This window comes from Carassius carassius, chromosome 19 (assembly GCF_963082965.1).
Source record: "Carassius carassius chromosome 19, fCarCar2.1, whole genome shotgun sequence".
Lineage (NCBI taxonomy): Eukaryota > Metazoa > Chordata > Actinopteri > Cypriniformes > Cyprinidae > Carassius > Carassius carassius.
This window is the reverse complement of record NC_081773.1, coordinates 6,036,919-6,061,825: the sequence shown is the minus strand read 5'-3', so window position 1 is coordinate 6,061,825 and position 24,907 is coordinate 6,036,919. Positions and strand designations below refer to the sequence as shown.

At 37.7% G+C, this 24,907-nt stretch overlaps 1 protein-coding gene across 3 annotated transcripts in view; it reads right to left on the bottom strand.

Moving 5' to 3' along the window:
- The window catches only part of LOC132094937 (A-kinase anchor protein 11-like), a 38,690-nt gene that overhangs the window by 12,318 nt on the left and 1,465 nt on the right, over positions 1 to 24,907 (bottom strand). For all 3 annotated transcript variants that reach the window (XM_059499632.1, XM_059499633.1, XM_059499634.1), the window contains exons 2-6: positions 14,787 to 14,883; positions 14,593 to 14,703; positions 1,189 to 1,242; positions 902 to 1,033; positions 142 to 382 (exon numbers count right to left, since the gene is read on the bottom strand). In XM_059499632.1, coding sequence (XP_059355615.1) covers positions 142 to 382; positions 902 to 1,033; positions 1,189 to 1,242; positions 14,593 to 14,703; positions 14,787 to 14,849 — 601 coding nt within the window. In that variant the 5' untranslated portion in view covers positions 14,850 to 14,883. The remainder of the gene's footprint in view (positions 1 to 141; positions 383 to 901; positions 1,034 to 1,188; positions 1,243 to 14,592; positions 14,704 to 14,786; positions 14,884 to 24,907) is intronic.

Genomic DNA, 24,907 nt, shown 5'->3' with positions numbered 1-24,907 from the left:
ATAAGAACAAAATTATTATTAACAGTTAATTCAATCCAGAACTAGTAGCTGTTCAAAAGCATTTACTGGTAGTGTAAAAAAATAAAAAAAATAAATAGGAAGTTATCCTAGGACTGTCAAGTAAGAATCATGAGTAATCACCTGTATTCTCCTCTTCAAGATGCTCAAAAGCAGTAACAAAGTCCTCTTCGATAGAAGAGACAGACTGATTTGTGTCATCATCCTCAGCTTGGCAAGCTTCTGAAGCGCCCCTCTGCAGAACCTGTAACTCCAGTGCATACCTTATCCCAGCTGTATATCGAGCCAACAACCCCAGAATGCTGCAAACACTAATCTGAGGAGTGGGGCTATGTCTCAATATGCACAAAGCTCTTGAACAAACCTGAGGAAGAAAAAAATAAAGACTGCATTTAAAAAAAAAGAAAAATCCATCAAATGCTAGGATTACACGATAAAAGCCTTTACGTCATGACATATTCTCAATATAAATTGTTATAATAAACTTAATGTTAATCTGGAAGATAAATATAATTCTGCATAATTATAAACTTAAAGCCTGAAAACTGTTAAAACCTGATCTGACAATTTCTTGAGAAGTTTTGATTTTAAGACTTCTCACGTAACTCTTATTTTTCCTGACATGCATAAAAGCATGCAATCTCTTGTTATGTCTGAAAAACACTTGTGGTTTTATGTAATGTTCAAAGTACAAAACTTAATACCATGGCTGCCTACCACAAGGTTAGTTCTGTTTAGACCCAATTTCACACAAAATTTTCACCACAACTTTAGAAACCCAGACGAAACAATAAAAGGACACCTGATACCAAAATAACGACAACAGCAAAACGTCTCACACAAAACATACTCAAAATTTTCAAGCATAATAAGCAAATCATACCTGAGAAACACTGTCTTTTCTCTCAAAGGGCCTTTTGGGGTCTTTGAGGAGCAGAATCTCTTCATCTTTAAGGGCGTATACATGTAGTGATCTAAGCAACTCCATCATTTCAGTGGAGAGGGAAGTCAGAGCCTGTGGACATCAAAGAATACATGACTATAGGATCCAACAAATCTCTCACTCTCTCTCTCTCTCTCTCTCTGTAGTTTTTTTTAACTTCTCATAGTTAATTTTTACATACTTTGATACAATGTTTAAAGAGAAATGGTGCAGAAACTATCACATACCTGTAGAGTAAAATCTTCCCCCTCAGTATGACTAGGTAAGCATATATAATGTACCTATAAGAGAGAACAATTAAGTCATTTATGTTGTAGTTAATAGTCATTATTAATCTTTGTTGGCGAATGCACTAAACAGCTGTGTCAGTTCAGCACACAGCAGATCTGCAAAGCAAACCTGCTTCTTATTTACTGATTACCCAACTTTACATATCAGGCCACCTTAAAAAAAAAGACTAAATGATGACCAAGTGATGAAAAAAAAAATAATAATAAAAATAATAATAATATATGTGTGTGTGTGTGTGTGTGTGTGTGTGTGTGTGTGTGTGTGTGTGTGTGTGTGTGTGTGTAATAGTGCCGGGCACCGATTAATTTTTTTTCCCGTGATTCATCACATTATTGTCTGCGATTATTCGCAATTAATCGCATACTTATGCACAAAACTAATAATACATTTTAAAAGTAGTGTTTTGTGCATTTTTTTATGTAAGTGCTTTATGAACAAAAGTTTTATAACATTTGGTTTGCAAACACTTTAATCAAATAAGGTGCTTTTAACAGCAGTAGTCCTTTTACATAGTAGCAGTTAAAATATTTATTGTAGCCTAAATCTCAACTTATAATATTAATGTAATTAAATTAAATATCAAACACGCTATTTGTCACTGCCAGGACATTAACGTTTTTATAAAAAAATATTTTATAGTTTGTTATAGAAAAACAAGGTATAGAGTCCAGAGCCTCGATTATAACATTATAACAGGCAACTTTCTATTAGAGAGCGCTTCTCTGCGCGATATATATATCATCATCACCATCATATTCTTTATTCAGGACATACATAAAAATGGTCCATAGCACTATACAAACATACACATAAAAATACAAAACTACAACAGTCAAAATTCCACAAACACAAAAAGAGTGTTCAAATATTAACATATAGACTAAAACGCCAATGGTTCCACAATCTCGAAGTGAACCTAACTGCACTCAATGCAGGGTTCACTAGTGTTGCGATGATGCTATTATATGACTCTGCTAATCTACACATACATCTGTACATGAGATTCCTGAGTACAGCAGGACACGTGAATACATTAACATTTACACACATTTGGCTCGCACTGCCCCAACGTGGCAATTTAAGCAGCAGCCTCAACCCATCATTGTATACCACATTGAGTTTCTGCATATTGCTTTTTTTATAACGCCGCCACAAGTGGGCAGTGTACATCGGAGTGCAAAAAGCTTTAAAAAGTGTAGTCTTCACAGATGGTGAACACATACTAAATTTGCGATTCAGCATATTAGCCTGTGCATATAACATACAATACTGTCTATGAATGTCCCTATCATCAGACAGATCATCAGTTATATAATGTCCTAAATATTTGACCTCATCACACACTTTAAGTAAAATACCCTACAAATAAAAAGCAGGAAATGAGAGTTAACTATCTTCCCTGCTTCTAGCAATCATTATATTACTCTTCTTAGAATTGAACGTGATATCAAAGTCTGAGCCATATTGAGAACATACCCTTAGTAGCTGTTGAAGACCAGCACTATATGGACAAAGGATTACCAGGTCATCTGCGTACATGAGGTGGTTAATAATGGTGTCCCCAACCATACAACCTGTTCCACATTCGTTTAACAACTTTGATAAATCATCCATATAAATATTAAAGAGAAAGGGAGATAAGATGCTTCCCTGCCTAACTCCATTACTTACATTGAATGAGGCAGACATAAAGTTACCCCATTTCACATACATCGACTGATGGGCATACCAAAAGGCCATGATTCTCACTAAATATTTGGGAGCCCCTCTGTTATACAATTTGTAGAATAGTTTCTCATGATTTACCCGATCAAAGGCTTTAGAAGCGTCAATAAAACACATAAAGATTGTTGAATTATGCCTGTTATATAAATCTAAAACCTCCTTTAGGGCAAAAATACACATATCAGTGCCATGTTTAGGTTTGAACCCAAACTGATTATCAGAGGTCAAGACAAAATGTTCTAGCCTATTCAATATAATCCTCTCCAAAACCTTAGATAAAATACTGGCTAAAGCTATAGGCCTGTAATTATCCAAGCTATTAATCTTACCAGCTTTTTCTTTAATAATAGGCACTAGTGTGACAGATAAAATAGAATCAGGTAAAATACCATGGACTAGCAACCCAGTAAAACAAATAGCAATTAGGGGACAGAGTTTTCTACTTGCAAATTTTAGATGCTCCGCAGATATCTCATCCATACCACATGCCTTGTTATCCTTTAGCATCATGATTGCATCATATATTTCTTGAGGTAGAACAGTTGCATCTTCATTACTGTCACCCATTGTAAAATACTTACTTTTAACACAAACAGCTCATAGTAATGTTTCTGCCACAACTGAGTAATTTCTTCCGCGCCGTTGACACCATCAATATTCGTTGGTAACGATGTTTTACAGTTATTCATTCTTTTGATTTCTTTCCAGAACTCAATAGGACTATTATATTGCAGCTGCCTTGCCAGAGAATCCGACCTCATTGTATTTTCCTTCCTCTTAATAAAACGTAGGGCATATTTAAACTTTGCATTTGCTTGTTTCTTGTATTCGAATAAGGGACCCTGTTTATGTCTACCTGACTCATCCCATGCTTTAAAGGCCCGTCTTGCCTCGGCATGCATCTCTTCCACATAGCCATTCCAACCTGGCTTGACTTTATACAATCTGTGTTTAAGATAATGAAGTTTTTATCACCACAATTAAACTCATTTCCTATAGCCCAATCAACATCCAGTCTAACCACCTTAACCAGCTGATCATATTTTTTATGCCATAACAGGGCAACACCACCAGGTATTCTACCATGAACAATTCTGGTACTCAGGTCAGTAGTAGATTCACCCGCCCCATAAAAGTCTTTATGCAGGGAATTTAGACCCTCTAAATCCTGCTTAGGTAAAAAAGATTCTTGGACACATAGTACATCACAGGCCTCCAAAAGTTTATCCACTACTAGGCGGCGTGATTTGTCTGCTTCACTGTGCCCAACGCACAATCCACGTGCGTTATATGACACGATATTGATGTTCATCTATATTTATTGATCCTGGGCCGCAGCCTGACTGCTGCTCCCCTGTGGAGCTACAGGTATAGGAACAGACTCAGAGCGCTGCTGCTGTGAGCCAGCCTCCCCTCCTGATCTATGGGCCGCGCTGACGCTGCCACTGTTAACTTTGGGTCTGCGAGGCTCAAAATAGCGACGTACGTAGACCCCCGCCGGCCAAACTTGTGGCTCGTACATTTCATCAACTACATTACATTCAGCAGTAACATGAAATGAACTGAATCTGTTGCGGGTAGAATCAATCTTCTGACATGTCACAGAATTGCCTAGTTTTTCAGTCAAATAGTCACCCAGAGTAACCGCATCAAGATCCGGGGAAAATCTAGTCGCAAAGACACTCACCAGCTGCGTTTTAATTACTGGAATGTTACTCACTGTGCCGGTACCAACTATTCCCATTCTGCGCTCTCGCTTTAGACGGGTCTGCATGCCGCCAGGTATCGGTTGCATGACCACTTTTGGGGGCTTCTGAGGCTTACGCCTCCCTTCCTTCACGACAATATTCCATGCTTGGGACGGGGGTTGGATACTCATAGCCTCTCCCAGAGACTGGCGGACAAGACTCACCGACCCCTGCGTTTCTCTCTCCTGAGATCCTGACGCATCACCAGCCCGGTCAGAAACTCCGCGGATTTCTTCAATATCCGCCATCCGTCGATCTAGAGCCGCAGTAGCTGCCCCAAGGTTTTCACTCACGCTTGCCTGCGTTTCCAGAATTCCCCTTAAAGTAGACACTTCCCGACTCAATCGTTCCATCCTGCCAAGTAACGCCGAGGCATCCATGTTGCCAAACCCAACAGGTGGAAGTTCATCCAGGAAGTGTGAGACAAACCTGGGAATGTCTTCACCGCGCTCATTGAGCAATTTCAAACAGTCCTTGATATTATTAACGTCCTTCTGGGCGCCTTTGTGCTTGACATTGCGTTGCGTTGTCGGGCACAGTTCAAACAGAAGTCTCTTGGAATGCTCAATCCAGTCAGAGGAGAAGTTGTTTGAGGCTAGCAAAACAATTTCATCCTGTGATAGTGTCTTGATTTAATAGAAATAAAGTTTAAAAACTCATCTTCCACTATCACTTTCCCATCAGAGGTTTCATAAACCTCAGGTTTTGTACGGGAACATACAGCACCAGCATCACGCAACACAGCCGCAGCCGCCATCTTCAATCTTTTGTATATATATTATATATATATATATATGTATATATATATATATATATATATATATATACATACAACCCGAATTCCGGAAAAGTTGGGACGTTTTTTAAATTTTAATAAAATGAAAACTAAAGGAATTTCAAATCACATGAGCCAATATTTTATTCACAATAGAACATAGACAATGTAGCAAATGTTTAAACTGAGAAATTTTACACTTTTATCCACTTAATTAGCTCATTTAAAATTTAATGCCTGCTACAGGTCTCAAAAAAGTTGGCACGGGGGCAACAAATGGCTAAAAAAGCAAGCAGTTTTGAAAAGATTCAGCTGGGAGAACATCTAGTGATTAATTAAGTTAATTGATATCAGGTCTGTAACATGATTAGCTATAAAAGCTTTGTCTTAGAGAAGCAGAGTCTCTCAGAAGTAAAGATGGGCAGAGGCTCTCCAATCTGTGAAAGACTGCGTAAAAAAATTGTGGAAAACTTTAAAAACAATGTTCCTCAACGTCAAATTGCAAAGGCTTTGCAAATCTCATCATAACATCATCAAAAGATTCAGAGAAACTGGAGAAATCTCTGTGCGTAAGGGACAAGGCCGGAGACCTTTATTGGATGCCCGTGGTCTTCGGGCTCTCAGACGACACTGCATCACTCATCGGCATGATTGTGTCAATGACATTACTAAATGGGCCCAGGAATACTTTCAGAAACCACTGTCGGTAAACACAATCCGCCGTGCCATCAGCAGATGCCAACTAAAGCTCTATCATGCAAAAAGGAAGCCATATGTGAACATGGTCCAGAAGCGCCGTCGTGTCCTGTGGGCCAAGGCTCATTTAAAATGGACTATTTCAAAGTGGAATAGTGTTTTATGGTCAGACGAGTCCAAATTTGACATTCTTGTTGGAAATCACGGACGCCATGTCCTCCGGGCTAAAGAGGAGGGAGACCTTCCAGCATGTTATCAGCGTTCAGTTCAAAAGCCAGCATCTCTGATGGTATGGGGGTGCATAAGTGCATACGGTATGGGCAGCTTGCATGTTTTGGAAGGCTCTGTGAATGCTGAAAGGTATATAAAGGTTTTAGAGCAACATATGCTTCCCTCCAAACAACGTCTATTTCAGGGAAGGCCTTGTTTATTTCAGCAGGACAATGCAAAACCACATACTGCAGCTATAACAACAGCATGGCTTCGTCGTAGAAGAGTCCGGGTGCTAACCTGGCCTGCCTGCAGTCCAGATCTTTCACCTATAGAGAACATTTGGCGCATCATTAAACGAAAAATATATCAAAGACGACCACGAACTCTTCAGCAGCTGGAAATCTATATAAGGCAAGAATGGGACCAAATTCCAAGAGCAAAACTCCAGCAACTCATAGCCTCAATGCCCAGACGTCTTCAAACTGTTTTGAAAAGAAAAGGAGATGCTACACCATGGTAAACATGCCCCGTCCCAACTATTTTGAGACCTGTAGCAGAAATCAAAATTGAAATGAGCTCATTTTGTGCATAAAATTGTAAACTTTCTCAGTTTAAACATTTGCTATGTTATCTATGTTCTATTGTGAATAAAATATTGGCTCATGTGATTTGAAAGTCTTTTAGTTTTCATTTTATTAAAATTTAAAAAACGTCCCAACTTTTCCGGAATTCGGGTTGTATATGTATATATATATATATATATATATATATATATATATATATATATATATATATATATATATTAGGGGTGTAACGGTTCACAAAATTCACGGTTCGGTTCGATACAATACACTGGTGTCACGGTTCGGTTCGGTTCGGTACGTTTTAGATACAGCAAAAAGAAAAAATTGGCAGATAAATTTCCTTGATTTTTAAAAAATGTTTTATTTATTAAAACTAACAAAGTATGTTTTTTTTTTTTTTACATTGAACAATGATGGAGCTATTCTTTACCCATCTTCTATGGTGTTTTCTTAGCAGCATACTGTATAAAACAAAAACAGCTCCTTATAAAAAAAAAAATGAAAATGTTATATTAGTTATGAACAAATACAAAGATGTAACTTTTTATATGGAACTCTATAACTCTTTATATTGAGTGTGTTTTTCTCAATTGGTTCTCTATAGGGCTTATGTTTTTTGGAACAAAGCAGGAATGACGCTCTGTCTGAAATGGGCTCGTGAAGGAATATTGTAACGGGGCTCAATTACATTAAGCATGTTCTTAAAACCTACGTTTTCCACTACAGAGTAAGGCGCTCGCTCACTCAGTACGCGCTGAAGGCTCGTTGCAAAATTGCTAATGCGTTTAACAGACCAGCAATAGAAGATCCTCCAATAACCAACAGGTCTGGTGTTTGGGTGCACTTTGGATTCCCTGTAAGCTATAATGGTGATGATAGAATGAATGGTAAATAGTAAGGTCTCATATCCGCGGCTATAACGTAAATGTAGCCTACCAAACGCCGTGGTGATGTCTTTTGCCCTGTTTGAATCCGTTGGAAATGTCTGTCTAAATGCTGCGGGGATAGTTTTAATGCGTGTATGTTTCTCCTTTTTTCCTTTTTTTCCCAGATACTGACACGCTAAGGTGATGTCGGCGTAAATGAGTTGACATGTTTCAAGTATTCCCGCTGGTGTTTTTTTTTTTTTTTTTTGTATTCCCGCTGGTGTAGGCTACCCTAGATGCGACATATTGTTGTTTTCTTTATCCACCACTCTCTTGCCATCACCATTATAGCTTACAGGGAATCCAAAGTGCACCCAAACACCAGACCTGTTGGTTATTGGAGGATCTTCTATTTCTGGTCTGTTAAACGCATTGGCCATTTTGCAACGAGCCTTCAGCGTGTATTACTGAGTGAGCGAGCGCCTGCCACCTGACTGAGTAGCCTAACATAAACATATAAGTTGGTGTTTTTTTCTTCTTCGGGGGTGTCAGGGGCGTTGGCTGTTACGTCGTTTGGGTTATTTGGCTACCTTGTTGAACGCATATCATTATATTTCACAATTTTTTTTATTTTCCAAATATAATTAATTAGTCCAACGAACCGTTCGGTCCATAATGCGTACCGCGTACTGAACCGAAAGCCTCGTACCGAACGGTTCAATACGAATACGCGTATCGTTACACCCCTAATATATATATATATATATATATATATATATATATATATATATACATATATATATACACATATATATATACAGTGTTGGGAAGGTTACTTTGGAAATGTAATAGGTTACAGATTACAAGTTACCCTATTTAAAATGTAATAGTAGTGTAACTTTTTTAATTACTTTAATAAAGTAATGTAACTAATTACTTTTGAGTACATTTTGATTACTTTTATAAATTTCTAATGAATGTTAATTTGCAACTGTTAATCATCTTCAACCATTTTACACCATGCAGGTTTAACCTTACAGTAGTGCTCAATACTGTCAGACTTTCACCATCCTTCATCACTTAAATTAAGATGATCACATTTGAACACATCCACCACACAATCAGACTTTAGTACTGCCTTTTACTTAGAGATTGATCTGCAGTTCAAAGCAGATTTAAAATCAAAAGAAATAGTTTATAGATACTGTTTTTGAAACCAAATCTTTGCATAACTACAGGCATCTAACTGCATCTAACAATGGTTTAATAAAAGCATATACATCAACTCAAATACGGTTATCTAATAAGCATGTGTCCTATTTTGTGTACTAAACTCCTGAAACATTGGTGTCTTTCTGAAACACTGCTGTCTCTTTGTATATGATATGATGATAGTTTCTCAAAATAAGTAAAAAATGCTCATGAAGTGACTGTTCTAGAGATTAATTTCCATGAGGGGCGGACTGGGAAAAAAAATAGGCTGGGAAATCTCACACTCATACACCCACAACCCATTCTGAAACATGGACAACACTATTTTGTGTATGGATCTGACATGAAAAAGATTTGAATCCTTAGGTTGGGGACATGCAACGTAATTAAGAGTTCTCTCCTGAACTGCACCTTCACTTCCATTATCCATCCATCTCTCTCATGACTTTAATACTGAAGATTTTTATTTGACTTTTACCATGTTTTGTAAGTACAATTTTGTTTTTTTGGCAAATGAATTACCACTTGTATTTATTTTTACTACAAATTCCATAATTAAACCACGGTTAGTGCCATACCATAGGCTATATTAATTTTCCTAAGGGTTGTGTTCTTGTATCCACTAGCTCCCCCTAAACCTATGATAAAATATGATGATTTGTCTGCTAACTTACTACTGTAACATTACAATAGATAATAATGACGTCGTTTATACAGTATTTTGAGTGATTGCGAGCAATGTGCTGCTGCTGCTTGACTAAGTAAACAAAGACAAAACTACATTAGCATATTTACAGATGAAACTGACCTGCACCTGAAACCCTGAACAGAAGTGTCGCTTCTCTGCTCCAGCTGTGCCCTTACACAGTTCACTCCGGTCTTTATCTCTCGCATTGATTACTCTGAGTCTGATCCAAACCGTTCGGCGGAGGCGCGGAGGGCGCGCGAGCCCAACCATTGCCAGTCACGACTAACCGATTCATGATTTATTAGAAATTTAATTATCGAATGGCGGATTCGGAAATAATCGCTTTAGTATATTCGGCCTGCAATTATACAATAACAATATTAAAGTAGAAGGCCAAATCGTCTGCCAGGCCACCGGGAATAGTCCCGGTTCTCCCGATGTCCAGTCAGCGCCTGATTTCCACAGACACGCAGAACGTGCAGGATTCATATTCAGTCTTTTTGCGGCTTAATATTCACAGACATCAGTCCATATCGGGTTTTGATTCAAGTGTACTGACCTACTTTTGATTTATTCGTCCAAAATGTTGCATATTGCGTCCGCGTTCTAGGCTGAATTCCATTTTTATGACTGGATTCGAATGTGTTTTCCGCGTCTCGGAGATTATGGGCCATATGTCTTAGTGCAATTTGGGAAAGAAATAAGATGTATGTGGATGTGTGTAAATATTCAAATGTAATCCTCTTTGTAATCGTTACAATTTTCATAAGTAACTGTAATTTAATTACTCATTTTTTCTTAGTAACTGTAACTGATTACTGTTACATTTATTTTGTAATTAAATTACGTAACGCCGTTACATGTAACTAGTTACTCCCCAACACTGTATATATATATATATATATATGACTATGAAAATTGTAGAGTCACACTGAAGGCATCAAAACTATGAATTAACACATGTGGAATTATATACATAACAAAAAAAGTGTGAAACAACTGAAAATATGTCATATTGTAGGTTCTTCAAAGTAGCCACCTTTTGCTTTGATTACTGCTTTGCACACTCTTGGCATTCTCTTGATGAGCTTCAAGAGGTAGTCACCTGAAATGGTTTTCACTTCACAGGTACAGTATGCCCTGTCAGGGTTAAAAGGTGTGATTTCTTGCCTTATAAATGGGGTTGGGACCATCAGTTGTGTTGTGCAGAAGTCAGGTGGATACACAGCTGATAGTTCTACTGAATAGAGTGTTAGAATTTGTATTATGGCAAGAAAAAAGCAGCTAAGTACAGGAAAACGAGTGAACATCATTACTTTAAGAAATGCAGGTTACTCAGTCCGAAAAATTGGGAAAACTTTAAAAGTGTCCCCAAGTGCAGTCACAAAAACCATCAAGCGCTACAAAGAAACTGGCTCACATGCGGACCGCCCCAGGAAGACCAAGAGTCACCTCTGCTGCGGAGGATAAGTTCATCCGAGTCACCAGCCTCAGAAATCGCAGGTTAACAGCAGCTCAGATTAGAGACCAGGTCAATGGCACACAGAGGTCTAGCAGCAGACACATCTCTAGAAAAACTGTTAAGAGGAGACTGTGTAAATCAGGCCTTCATGGTAGAATATCTGCTAGGAAACCACTGCTAAAGAAAGGCAACAAGCAGAAGAGACTTGTTTGGGCTAAAGAACACAAGGAATGGACATTAGACCAGTGGAAATCTGTGCTTTGGTCTGATGAGTCCAATTTTGAGATCTTTGGTTCCAACCACCGTGTCTTTGTGCGACGCAGAAAAGGTGAACGGATGGACTCTACATGCCTGGTTCCCACCGTGAAGCATGGAGGAGGAGGTGTGATGGTGTGGGGCTGCTTTGCTAGTGACATTGTTGGGGATTTATTCAAAATTTAAGGCATAATGAACCAGCATGGCTACCACAGCATCTTGCAGCGGCATGCTATTCCATCCGGTTTGCGTTTAGTTGGACCATCATTTATTTTTCAACAGGACAATGACCCCAAACACACCTCCAGGCTGTGTAACGGCTATTTGACCAAGAAGGAGAGTGATGGGGTGCTGCGCCAGATGACCTGGCCTCCACAGTCACCAGACCTGAACCCAATCGAGATGGTTTAGGGGTGAGCTGGACCGCAGACAGAAGGCAAAAGGGCCAACAAGTGCTAAGCATCTCTCTGGGAACTCCTTCAAGACTGTTGGAAGACCATTTCAGGTGACTACCTCTTGAAGCTCATCAAGAGAATGCCAAGAGTGTGCAAAGCAGTAATCAAAGCAAAAGGTGGCTACTTTGAAGAACCTACAATATGACATATTTTCAGTTGTTTCACACTTTTTTGTTATGTATATAATTCCACATGTGTTAATTCATAGTTTTGATGCCTTCAGTGTGAATCTACAATTTTCATAGTCATGAAAATAAAGAAAACTCTTTGAATGAGAAGGTGTGTCCAAACTTTTGGTCTGTACTGTATATATATATATATATATATATATATATATATATATATATATATCAAACAGGGCTCTTAGATCAACAAATCAACTTTTGTTGGAAGTCCCAAGGACAAGGTACAGACTCTGGGGTGACCGGGCTTTTTCTGTAGCGGGGCCAAGCCTTTGGAACAAGCTACCTGCTGATTTACGTACAATCACTGACTTGGGCCTCTTTAAGGCTAAGCTCAAGACTTATTTATTTAGACTGGCTTTTAATTTATAGCAGTTGTTGTGGCAAAGGCATCTCCTGAAAAGCACTTTGGTTCACTTTGAGTGTTATAAAGGGCTGTATAAATAAAGGTTGATTGATTGATTGAGGTTGATATATATATATATATATATATATATATATATATATATATATATATATATAAAAACAGGCATATATCCATGCATGCCTAGCAGTCGATTACATTTTTACTGCTCCGCTGTTTAGACTGCAGTGATGGAGACAAGTTGCACAATCCCAGGAAATACAGTACAGTACCTTTAAGTCGTTTTTGCATTATCTGATTTCCTTTAGTTAGCAATGCAGACAGTGCGTGCAAATAAACTGCAATATCCGCAGGCACAATTCACCCTCCTTCATGAGAAATACAAAGCCACACGGAAAAATGCCACCCTAACAAAAAAGAAAATGAGCCACGCTGCAACTGCAATTTCTTTTTTTGAATTTAACAATTCACCCAAGCCTCATGTGACGTGGTCATGTAAAGAACGAGGTGAGATGCAACAGTCACACTGCTGAACTGTCCCAGTTGACTCTAACCACTCTCTTATCACCAATATCTCTTGTCATATAAGCTTTCAAAATTTCTCAACTCAAAAAGAGGTCACGAAACATTTAAACTGATACATCTGTGTATGTATTATTCCAGCTTAGCCCAATAAACAGCATGTGTTGCATAATTATGTTGAGTAGCACATTAAACATTACACTAGTCTCGTTTTCTCCAAAAAAAAAAAAAAAAAAGGAAAAAAGAAAACAAAGCAAAAATGCATGATACAGTGAGGCACTTATAATGAAATAATCGTAAAACATAGAAAAGTGCAGTTTATAATTTTATAAAAGTGCTTACCTTCATTCTTCTGTTGAAATTTGTGTATTATTTGAGCTGCAAAGTTAGCTGGTAGTCATTTTAGGGTTTGTGGTGTTATGTTGTCATGAAATTAAGCTCTCAAATTGAATATAACTTTACATATAAGACATCAGTATGCAATTTGCAATGGGTCAAAGATGAAAAGGGCAAGTACCAAAACAATAAAAAAATCAATTGTTTGTTTAATTGTTCTTTAAAATTGTTTGTTTTTTTCATGATACATTAGAATGCTTTTAACATGGTTTATAGAAGACACCCACTAAAATGTAATTTAGGGTATCAATAGTTCAAATACCAAAAATAATCATTAGATGTAATTTAAGGATCACAGTGCAGAACCCAGAAATAAGGTGTAAAACACTATCCTTCAAACCACTAGTCTAAGTTTTTATAATATATATTATATTTTGAAATGTAATATATAATCAATTTTATTATGATCAGTTTTTATTTTATATTTAATAAGTACAGGTCAGAATAATTATGTTTATGTATATATCTTTATGTATATATCTGTTAGGCTGAATGACATTTCACACATAATTTTGTTATTTGTTATTTGATATATTATTGTAGACACTAGCATTTAATATGCTCTTTAAATCACTTTTGTAAATTTAATTGACCCTTTAATTGACAAGCTATTCCTCTCTTACACTAACAGAGCAAAAAGGAAACTGACAACACACCGACAGAGCAGGTTACTTCTGGTATGAAACAAGGCCTCAGCTTTCAACTTTTGTCTCTTTTTTATTTATTTTTTTGAAATTCAAACAATAGGGTTTGTGGCTCTTTAATGTGTCTTGAGAGATCATTATGTATTTTATTTAAACAGTGGTAAAGACGTCAAAGTACACCAAAGTTAATCTACTCTCCTGTCTGATCTGTTTGTCGCGTGAGACGGCGGATTCAGCGTTATGATTGGTCAGATCGCCTGTCAATCAAGCTTTTTGCAGACAATCACTTGTCTCGTCTTTGACTCTAACACACATATTACTTATGTCTTGTGGTTACACTATTGAAATGTTCATGGATCAGCTCCATTCACTTCCATCGTGCCTCACTGTAACCTAAACTTTAGCTTTTTTAAGGAAACTGAGGAACAAGTGAAAAGAGGGACAAGACTGAGCTTAACTATTATTGAACCCATAATATACCTTTAACCACTGCAAAAATGATTCCTTTGCAGTTGCATTAGTGCATATAATATACATAATATTCAATCCTTACTTCTGATAGAGACTGTGGTTCTTTATTATGCAGCTCCATTACAACATTGCAGAGCTCCTTCTTGTGTTTCAACAGGCTCTTCAGGCCCGGGTTTGAGCCTTCACGGATGGTCTGCTCAAACAAACATAAAACTTATTGGAAACTGAATGAGCTTAGAAATGAATGCAATAGAATCATGTTAGTCAGAACTGTACCTCTTTCTTCATGGTGGCACGACTCTTTAACGGGACCCCTCTGATCCGTGAACAGGCTTCCATGATGCTGCGGTGCTGGACAGGAGGTTCTCTTCTCCTTGAAGTGAAACAGTTGGGTTGAAATAAACACATAGTAAACATTTTCATTCTAGCTACCAAAAATTAAATCCAGCCTACAGCAGTAATGCATACATGCACAGACAATTTAGTTTATACCAGATTAATTGGCACAATCAGACTTTATTGGTGTAACAATAAATAAACTGATCATCGATGGAAAAAAATGAAGCACGTAAACATCTGAAACGGTTTTCTCAATTGGTCTTAAAAAACAGCTTTCGCCAAGCACAGTGCCTGGATACGTTTACATACATTTTTATGCGTGTGTTAATTATGTCTCAATTCTTAAGTAAGTGAATGCAACTGAATATACATTAAGATGGCAGCGCAAATTGGCAGCCACGAAGTTGAGCTCCGCAATTCTTCTGATATTTTTGTTTGTTTGTTTTGTCATTCTTCTAAAAGTTTGACCAGAGACAAACTCCTTAACATTAAGCAACACATCCCAGACAATGTTTTTCTATTTTTTGATTATTTGGATGTTTTGTTGGACATTCTAGTCGGAGGTACCAGCAGCAACATTCTGCTTACATGAAAGTGTCATATATACAATGCGTGTTTTTTCACAAGCCATTTGTACTGTTCGTGTTACCAAATGTGCCATGATCAAACTTTCACCGTTCACTGACCCAATAATGCATCTATTGTGTTTGAGGAATAAAAGCGCTTTTCCTACCTGTGACAATACAATGAGGAAAAATGTTACATAAATTGGAATAGTTGGAATTTATATTAGGAGTTAATAAAGTTTTTACCCATTTTTGTGTTGAAAATGGCATGGCGATGTTAGTTTTCAGTGTGTATTAACGATCTTTGAGCAAACTTACTGGGTGATCTGAACAAATTGTCACTTAGAAAATGTAATGTGAATACAGATGACAAAACACTAACCAAAACCATGATTTTTGTATTATCATAGTTGGTTACATGAAGTCAGTGTATAGTCAGTGGAGATTGGTTAAAGGACACATGAAATGTTATTACATTTCCCTGCTAAAAAAAAAAAAAAAAACCTACCTAAAACCAACCTAAGCTGGTTAACTGATTTTAGTTGGTTAATTTTAGTTGGCCTTTGCTGGTCAGAAGGCTGGTTTTTGAAGGGTTTTGACCACTTCCTTAGCTGGTCAGGCTGGGAGACCAGCTGGAACAACCAGCTCAAACCGGCTTGACCAAGCTGGGAGAGTTTAGGCTGGTTTTAACAGGCTTTTTTTTTTCAGCAGGATAGAATAATCATTAATAATCGTGATTTTAACTTTAATCAAAATAATCTTGATTATCAGTTTAAACATTATCGTGCAGCCCTAGTTCAGATGTAACAAGGCTGAAAAATGTATGCTGTCCTAACTTAGAGACACTCTTCATAAACTGTAAACCTTTCTACTTGCTGCGGGAGTTTTTCTCTTTCATTCTCATGAATGTGTACGTTCCTCCGGATGTGTGCATGAGCGCCGTGATGCAACAGCTGGCCGAAGAAATAACTGAAATAAAGCAAAGGTACCCAGACTCCATTTTATTAATTCTTGGAGGTTTTAACAAATCAATCACTCCCATGAACTGCCAAAATACAAGCAGCATAATACATGTCCCACCAGAGACAGTAATATACTGGATCACTTAGTGTTGTAGTCGAGTCCAGCTCATTCGAGTTCAAGTCAAGATCGAGTTCAGAAAGGGTTCAGTCCGAGTCAAGGTGGAAACAATAAAATTGGTACCATACTCAAACAGTATATAAAATATAACATGGCATGTACACTGTATTTTATTTACTTGATATAGGTTTAAAAATATTATCAGTTAAGGGTAAAAAGGCCACATATCACAGAATGTTTCTTTTTTAGACTCTTACTGCACACAAACTCTTTGTGGCTCTTATATGCAAACTGAATAATAGATAATGTAACAGACGTTTTAAAAATTTAATGTGTTAAGTTCATGAGACATGAGTCCTGCTGACTCTGCACTAATGTTACGCTAACATCTCACGTCACAAGAAAATCACTAATCATTGAACGTGTCAATCAAAGGGGCCTATGAAATCCATTGAATTTTTTCCCAAATTCCATTTTATTTTTTTCCAAATTCCGTTTTTTTTTTTCAGTTTTAATTTCTCAACTCCTTTTTAAATTTAAATGTATTAATCAAAAAGCATGTCTAATTAATTAAAATCACAACACATACATTTTCACAACAATGGATTAAAAGTATAACAAAAATTTGATGTTTAGGGTCATATGAAATGTTTTATTTTTTCTTCACCATAGTTTTATTGTTACCTAATTATGTGTTTTAACATGTCTAATTATTTAAATGCATAAAACAACTTAATTTATTCATTTACTTAAAATAGCCTTTTTTCCCTTTTTTTCTGGTTATCTAATGAAGACCAAAAACATTCATTAAATTTTTCTTTTAATTATTGAAAATTAAGCAAACTTTATTTTTGGTAAACAAAGGGGATTTACTATTAAAAATAAAACATGGAAGAAATGTTGTGTGATTATTCCTTAAAAATATTAATAATATATCCTGAATATGATATATTAATAATGTTTGTTTCATTTTAGTAGTAGTAGTAGGCTATGTACTTCTGTACTTGTACCAATGTACTTTTATGTAATTCTGCTGAACATTAGTAATACATTTCTGGCAAATACTGCCGCGTTTCCACCACAGGAACTTTACCCAGGAAATAGGGACTTTGGCCTGGTACTCGGTGTGTTTCCACCGCAGGAACCAGGAACTAAATAAAGTTCGGGTAAAAAAAATGTCCCTGAGAAAGTCCCTGCTGGCGAGGTGGTACTTTTTCAAAGTTCCGGAACTTTCGGGGGCGGGACTTGGCCGCTAAACATCCTGATTGGTTGAGTTCACGCAGCATTGGTTGAGTTCAACCACCATTTATTCGGATCATTTTCAAAATATTACTGTTATTGTGTCATGAAATGTAATTTTAAAAGTATTTTAGGCAAGAATGTAGTTGTTTAAAACTCAAATCTGTGGTTTATTTATAAAGACAGCGCCTATTTAAAAATGTGTTTCGCCGATCTCGGAGACGGTGAACTCCATGCGATCAGCGGGAGCTCAGTGATCATCTATCCGCTAACGAGTCGTCTCGGGAAGTGATTCGTTCAGTTGCGCATGCGCATAATTCTATAGTTTAAAAATTTCCAAATGAAGTACCGCTGAAGGGGGGCTTAAAAATGAAATTGTAAGGGATTATAGCAATATTATAAATACAGATCAACAGGAAAGGGAGACCACCTAATTTGGAAAAGTAGTCATTGGGGATAAAAATCCATATTGAGTGTGGATTACACAAACACTGTCTAATCCAATTAATTTTTAAAGTGTTGTTCAAAGAAGAAGAATCAAGGAAATTAAACACACCATAATCATATGTGTTCATTAATAAGTACTCTTTATTACCTTTGTTACAACATTCAGTGTATAGAAAATAACCATTATGATAGAAATTTGTACATTTATAAACTGTAAGAAGTAAAAAGCTCAGAAATGCAGTAATTGTAAGAGTAAATAATAATTATAATAATGATGATAATAATAATGACTAAGCACCTGTTTGTAAGGAAGCGTGTAAATTAATTTCTCTATCCAATGCTGTCACGTCACGTGACAGCCATATCACCCTGGAGCCCAAGACCGGTTTCCCACTGAAGCTAAGCAGGGCTGAGCCTGGTCAGTACCTGGATGGGAGACCTCCTGAGAAAACTAGGTTGCTGCTGGAAGAGTTGCTAGTGAGGCCAGCGGGGGGGTGCTCACCCTGTGGTCTGTGTGGGTCCTAGCGCCCCAGTGTAGTGATGGGGACACTATACTGTCAACAAGCACCGTCCTTCGGATGAGACGTTAAACCGAGGTCCTGACTCTCTGTGGTCAGTAAAAAAAAAAAAAGATTAGAGGTGTGACCTCGGCATCCTGGCTAAATTCGCCCATTGGCCTCGGACCATCATGGCCTCCTAACAATCCCCATATCTGCTGATTGGCTTCATCACTCTGTCTCCTCTCCACCAGTAAGCTGGTATGTGGTGGGCGTTCTGGCGCAATATGGCTGCCGTCGCATCATCCAGGTGGATGCTGCACACTGGTGGTGGATGAGGAGATACCCCCTGTCTATGTAAAGCGCTTTGAGTGCCTAGAAAAGCGCTATATAAATGTAATGAATTATTATTATTATTATTATAATAAAAGAACGAATGATAGGATAAAGCCTTTTATACAGTCCTTATTATTATTATTATTATTATTAATAAACAATACAAACATTAAAACATTAAGCCAGTACACTTAAATTCATAAAGACAAAAAAATATATATATATATACACAGATTTGTGGCCAGGGTAAAAGCTTATGGGTCAAAGCTTATGGGTCTGTCACGTGAGGAGCGACTCGAAAACCCGAAAGACTCAAGAGATGAACTAATCAATTCTCTTTCCGGCTCCCACTGCATTGACTGAAACAGGTGAACTAGACTAATTCCTGTACAGAAACTATAGAATTTTGCGCATGCGCGACTGAACGAATCACTCCACGAGACGACTCGTTCTTCCCAAGTCACATTAAAGATTCGTTTAAAATGACCGAATCGTTCAAGAATGACCGTCACTAACTGTCATGAAAACACCAGTGAAAGACACACGCTTGTTATCCATTTTTTTTTTTTTTTGATATTAGCACAAATTTGAAAATCGGAAAACAAAGCTTTATCTGTTTTTTTCATTTTGGTTTTGGAAACAGATTTAAAAAAAACAAGTTGTTTTTTTATTTTTCCATTTTTGGTTTCAATTAGAAAAACGAAAGAACGAATGATACACGGATTGTATTTGATATCATAATTCGTTTTATTGTAAATATACAGAGAGGAAAATTCAGTAGCTAAAAAGCCTGACTAATATTATCAAGTACATTGCTGTTTGCAGATGCAGAATTACCGGATTAGCGTCGTCGCGGACATCACACCCCCGAGTCGAAAGCACAGTCTGAACTACCGAGGATGCACGTGCAAAATCAGCATACTTTGTATATTGAGAAACACGCGCAGACCTACGTCACCAGTCTATTTGCCTAATCTTCCCGGTACTTTAGACCGCGGTGGAAACGCAGAAAGCAACAGGTCTGAGGGGAAAAAAGTTCCTGGTAAAAATGTTCCGGGTAATTTTGGTGGAAACGCAGCATACTTGTCTTTAAATTTTTATTTTGACGGGTTACCGTGAATAGCCTACCTTTACAGTTTTGTGTATGTGATATGACGCTAGTTCTACTCAAATCAAATGGTAATATGTTTGTGAAGGCTCTCTCAGAGCAGTTCTGGAAATGTTGTTCATGTGTTCACGTCCTCATTTAGTGAGAAGACAGAAGCTGAAATCACCGCGAGCGTCAGGCACGCTTCTGTGTGTGTAATAAACGAAGCTGCGTTTCTGCCCCATTCATTAACACAGACATGCAGGAGATGCAGGATTCATATTTAAATATACTTTTCTGGCTTAATATTTACAGGTACTAGTCCATATCGTGATTTGATGTAAGTGCAATGACCTTCTTCGGATTAATTCATTCAAAATTGGACAAATTCTGTGAAATTCCACGTTAAACTGTAAATTCCGTTTTTATGACTGGATTCCGCAATTCTGTACACGTTTTCTGCATTGCAGAAATCATAGGGCCCTACAATCATATATCAATTTAAAGAAATATTAACATACAGTAATAATCATGAAATATTTTGATTGGGACTCGAGTGGACTCAGGAATAAGTCAGATTCCTAATATGTTCGAGTCCAAGTCAATACAGAGTCAAAATGCACAAGTCCATGACAAGACCAAGACCATTAAAATATGGTCTCTAGACCGAGTTCAAGATCGAGTCAGAGTCTCGAGTACTCAACAATAGGACCACTGTTACACCACAATAAAAGATGCATATCACTCTGTCCCACGAGCAGCTTTGGGGAACTCTGATCACTGTTTGGTTCATCTTATACCGACCTACAGGCAGAAACTAAAATCAGCTAAACCCGTTTTAAGGACTGTTAGAAGATGGACTAATAAAGCAGGGTGGGATTTACAAGCCTGTTTTGACCTCACTGATTGGAGTGTTTTTGAAGCTTCAGCCACCGATCTGGACAAGCTCACAGAGACTGTAACATCATATATCAGTTTCTGTGAAGATATGTGCATTCCTACCAGGACATTCTTATCATTTAATAATGATAAATCATGGTTTAACAGGAAACTCAAACAGTTCCGTCATGTCAAAGGAGGATGCTTACAGAAGTGAGGATCAAATCATGTATAACCAGGCCAGGAACAGACTACTCTCAGCCTCAGACGCCAAGCCCACGGACCATTAGCTGAATGCATGATGCTCATGGCACACAAAAGTGGAAACACTTCAGGAGTTTCGAAGTCGTCATTAGATTGGTTGAATTATACAGGAATTCCAGGAGATGTGTGTCATGTTCTTTAATGTTCCACCTAGAAACTAAGATGCCATGGCCCCAAACCCTCTCATGAAAGAAGAAAGCCGCAGTGTTTACAAACGTGACGGTGAGCGCTAGGATCTCACCACCCCTACAATCTGTGGAGAATCAACAACTGGCCTACGTTCTTAATGCGTTTTATTGTCGATTTGAAAAGGGCAGTCTACCACCCCCCATATGATTGTTTAACCTGCCTGTTTAAAAGTCTGCGCTGACCAGTTGGCCCCCATCTTCACACAGATCTTCAACAGATCTCTGGAGCTGTGTGAAGTTCCTTGCTGCTTCAAACGATCGACCATCATTCTGCTCCCCAAATGACCAAAATCACTGGACTTAAAGATTACAGACCTGCCACTCTTTTACGTCTGTGGTCATGAAGTCATTTGGCCTACCTGAAGGACCGGGCCCTTGCTGGATCCTCTTCAATTTACCTACAGAGCAAACAGGTCTGTGGAAAATGCAATCAACATGGGATTGGATTACATCCTGCAACACCTCGACAGATCTGGGATTTACTCAAGGATCCTATTTGTGGACTTCAGTTTGGCCTTCAATACCAACATGCCTGACCTAAGGGCTGGACAATATATTGAATGATATGATCATGCGCATCTCGTCAGTAAAGCCGGTTCCATGATTAGCGGTAAATCCCCATCACCTCCTTTCAAATGGAGAGGCAGTTAATACACAGAGCCATAGTTCTCTGACAAGCTATGCTATATCGAGTTAATTGTCGAAGGTGATTCATCTTCAATAATAAACTCGATATAGAATAGCTTGTTAGTGAACTCAGCTCTGTGTATTAACTGCTGCTCCACTTGAAAGCAGGTGATGGGGATTTACCGCTAATCATGGAACCGGCTTAATTGACGAGATGCGCATGATCATATAATTTGATATATTGCCCAGCCTTACCTGACCTTCTCACAGACAAACTCACACAGCTCTCTGTGCTCACCTCCATCTGTCAGTAGATCACCAGCCTTCTGACAGACAGGCAGCAGCTAGTGAGGCTGGGAAAACATACTTCTATTTTTTCCTATACTTCTATTCTGTATATAGTACATTACATAATTCTTTTTTTCCCCTTATATTAGTGTTCTTCTACTCTGCTCTTCTGATTCTGATTTACTCAATATTTACTCAAAAGCTCTTCTAGCATTTATGTCTGTATATTTATCACTTTGGCTTTTGCTGATTCTGAACTAGCCTACAAACATTTTATTTGTAACATATAACACATGTGTAAAAATGAAAAACGATTGTAAAGGGATCATATAAACAGAACTCTAATAATTTGAAATCAGATTGGACTTATGAAATTTAGTGCATATTAACATACCTAGTGTAAATAAAGTATGAAATCCAAAAATAATAGACTTTAAAGGTAATACTGATTTTGGAACCCACTAACTTCATTACATGGAAAATTAAACAAAACGTATTTTGTTGTGCTGTGCAGTAGAACAAACATTAGGAGTAAAAGATGAGTAAAAGATGACAGAATTTTAATCTTTGGGTGAACCATGCCTTTAAGTTGGATTATCACATGATTTACGGGTAATATATGGGAGTTCCAGCTGCTCCAGTAAGCCAGTAACACAGGGGTGAATATGAGAAGAACAAAAAATACCTTAACGGTGAAATTTGAAAAATCCACACCTTCAGCGCACAGCCTACAAGTTATCTTGGGCCATCTGTGTGTGTGCGGTACACCAAAATGATTGAAAAATATAGGTCTAGGCTATATGACGGCCGAATGTCAGGCTGTTATCACTTTCTCACATAGCCTGAAATGAAACGGTGTGCAGGAGCACTGAGATCTTATCTGAGCACTGCAGAAGCTTGCATGAAAGAAGCAAAGAGGTATTCGAAACAGAATCTGATAAAGAAGAGAAAAAAATAAATAAGAAGCAAGTGTCACATGCAGATAGCTAGCTCTTGAGCAGCAGTTTAGGTGAGTGTATTCACCTGTTGTTGTGGGTTAATAAGGCCTCAAAACTAAATCTCTCTACGAATGCTTGCTCAGTCTAATTATAATACACCATTTGTTTATGGACTGACAAATACGTTTGTTCAAGGACTACGAACCGATGGCATGTTTGTTTTTGCTAGAGTGCTACAGTGCACACCTACTTTTCCAGCGGCCTTGGTTTCTGAAGTATTTTTCCCACTTATTTTTCCCATAGGGATTTTAAAAGGTCTTTATTAAAGAGTTATAAGTCATGAACCAAACCAGTCACAAGGAGAATCACAACACTACGCAACAGACTGTGTTTTTAAAGGGATAGTTAGTGCTGGGAGGTAAACCGGTTCATACCAACAACAAAGTTCATTAAGACCCGTGGGATTGCTTGTGATAAAGATTTAAATGCAAAATGCACGAGACAATGAACAAATGTTGTGTTTGTGGACTAAACAGACGCGGATCAGTAGCGGACTGCAAACATGTCCTGTGTGAAAGCACAATGAGTCCGTGCTGCGGACTGCATATGCACTGCAGGCAGATTATGCATATATAATATCCATTTTATGCAAGTGCTGTCGGGCTAAAATTGTTGCCAAAGGCGGCAACACGAGCAATTTGCTCCAGCACCTTAGCCGCAAGCACTTCTTGGACTATCAACCAGAAGAAAATGCATTGTACACCTGATTATTCATGAAAAAAAACCGTCATAAACCGGAAAACCGGTATAATTTTGAAAAAAAAACGGTATATACATTTTTGGTCAAACCGCCCACCACTAGGGATAGTTCACCCAAAAATTTAAATTCTGTCCTTAATTGCTTACCCTCATGTTGTTCCAAACCCACAAGATCTACGTTCATCTTCAGAACACAAATTACGATATTTTTTATGAAATCCAAGAGCATTCTGACCCTCCATAGACAGCAACCCGACTGACACGTTCAAAACCCAGAACGGTAGTAAGGACATTGTTAAAATAGTCCACGTGACATCAGTGGTTCATCCGTCATGTTACTGTATGAAACTAGGGGAATACTTTTTGTGTGCAATAAATAAATAAACAACGACTTTGTTCAACAATTTCTTCTCTTCTGTATCAGACTCCGGCGTGCGCACCATGATGAAGTTTAATTTTTGGATGAACTATCCCTTTAACAGCTTTAATGAGGGAAACAATCCCATGAAGCATTGTGAAAGACAACTGAATGAAAATCAATAGAGAAATACAAAACATAAATATAAACATAAAACTGACTTAAAGATCTTATTAATATAGAAACAGCAGTCTGCTGACTACCTCTTGAAGCTCACCAAGAGTGTGCAAAGCAGTAATCAAAGCAAAAGGTGGCTACTTTGAAGAACCTAGAATATGACATATTTACAGTTGTTTCACACTTTTTTGTTATGTATATAATTCCATATATAATTCCACATGTGTTAATTCATAGTTTTGATGCCTTCAGTGTGACATAGTCATGAAAATAAAGAAATCTCTTTGAATGAGAAGGTGTGTCCAAACTTTTGGTCTTTACTGTATAT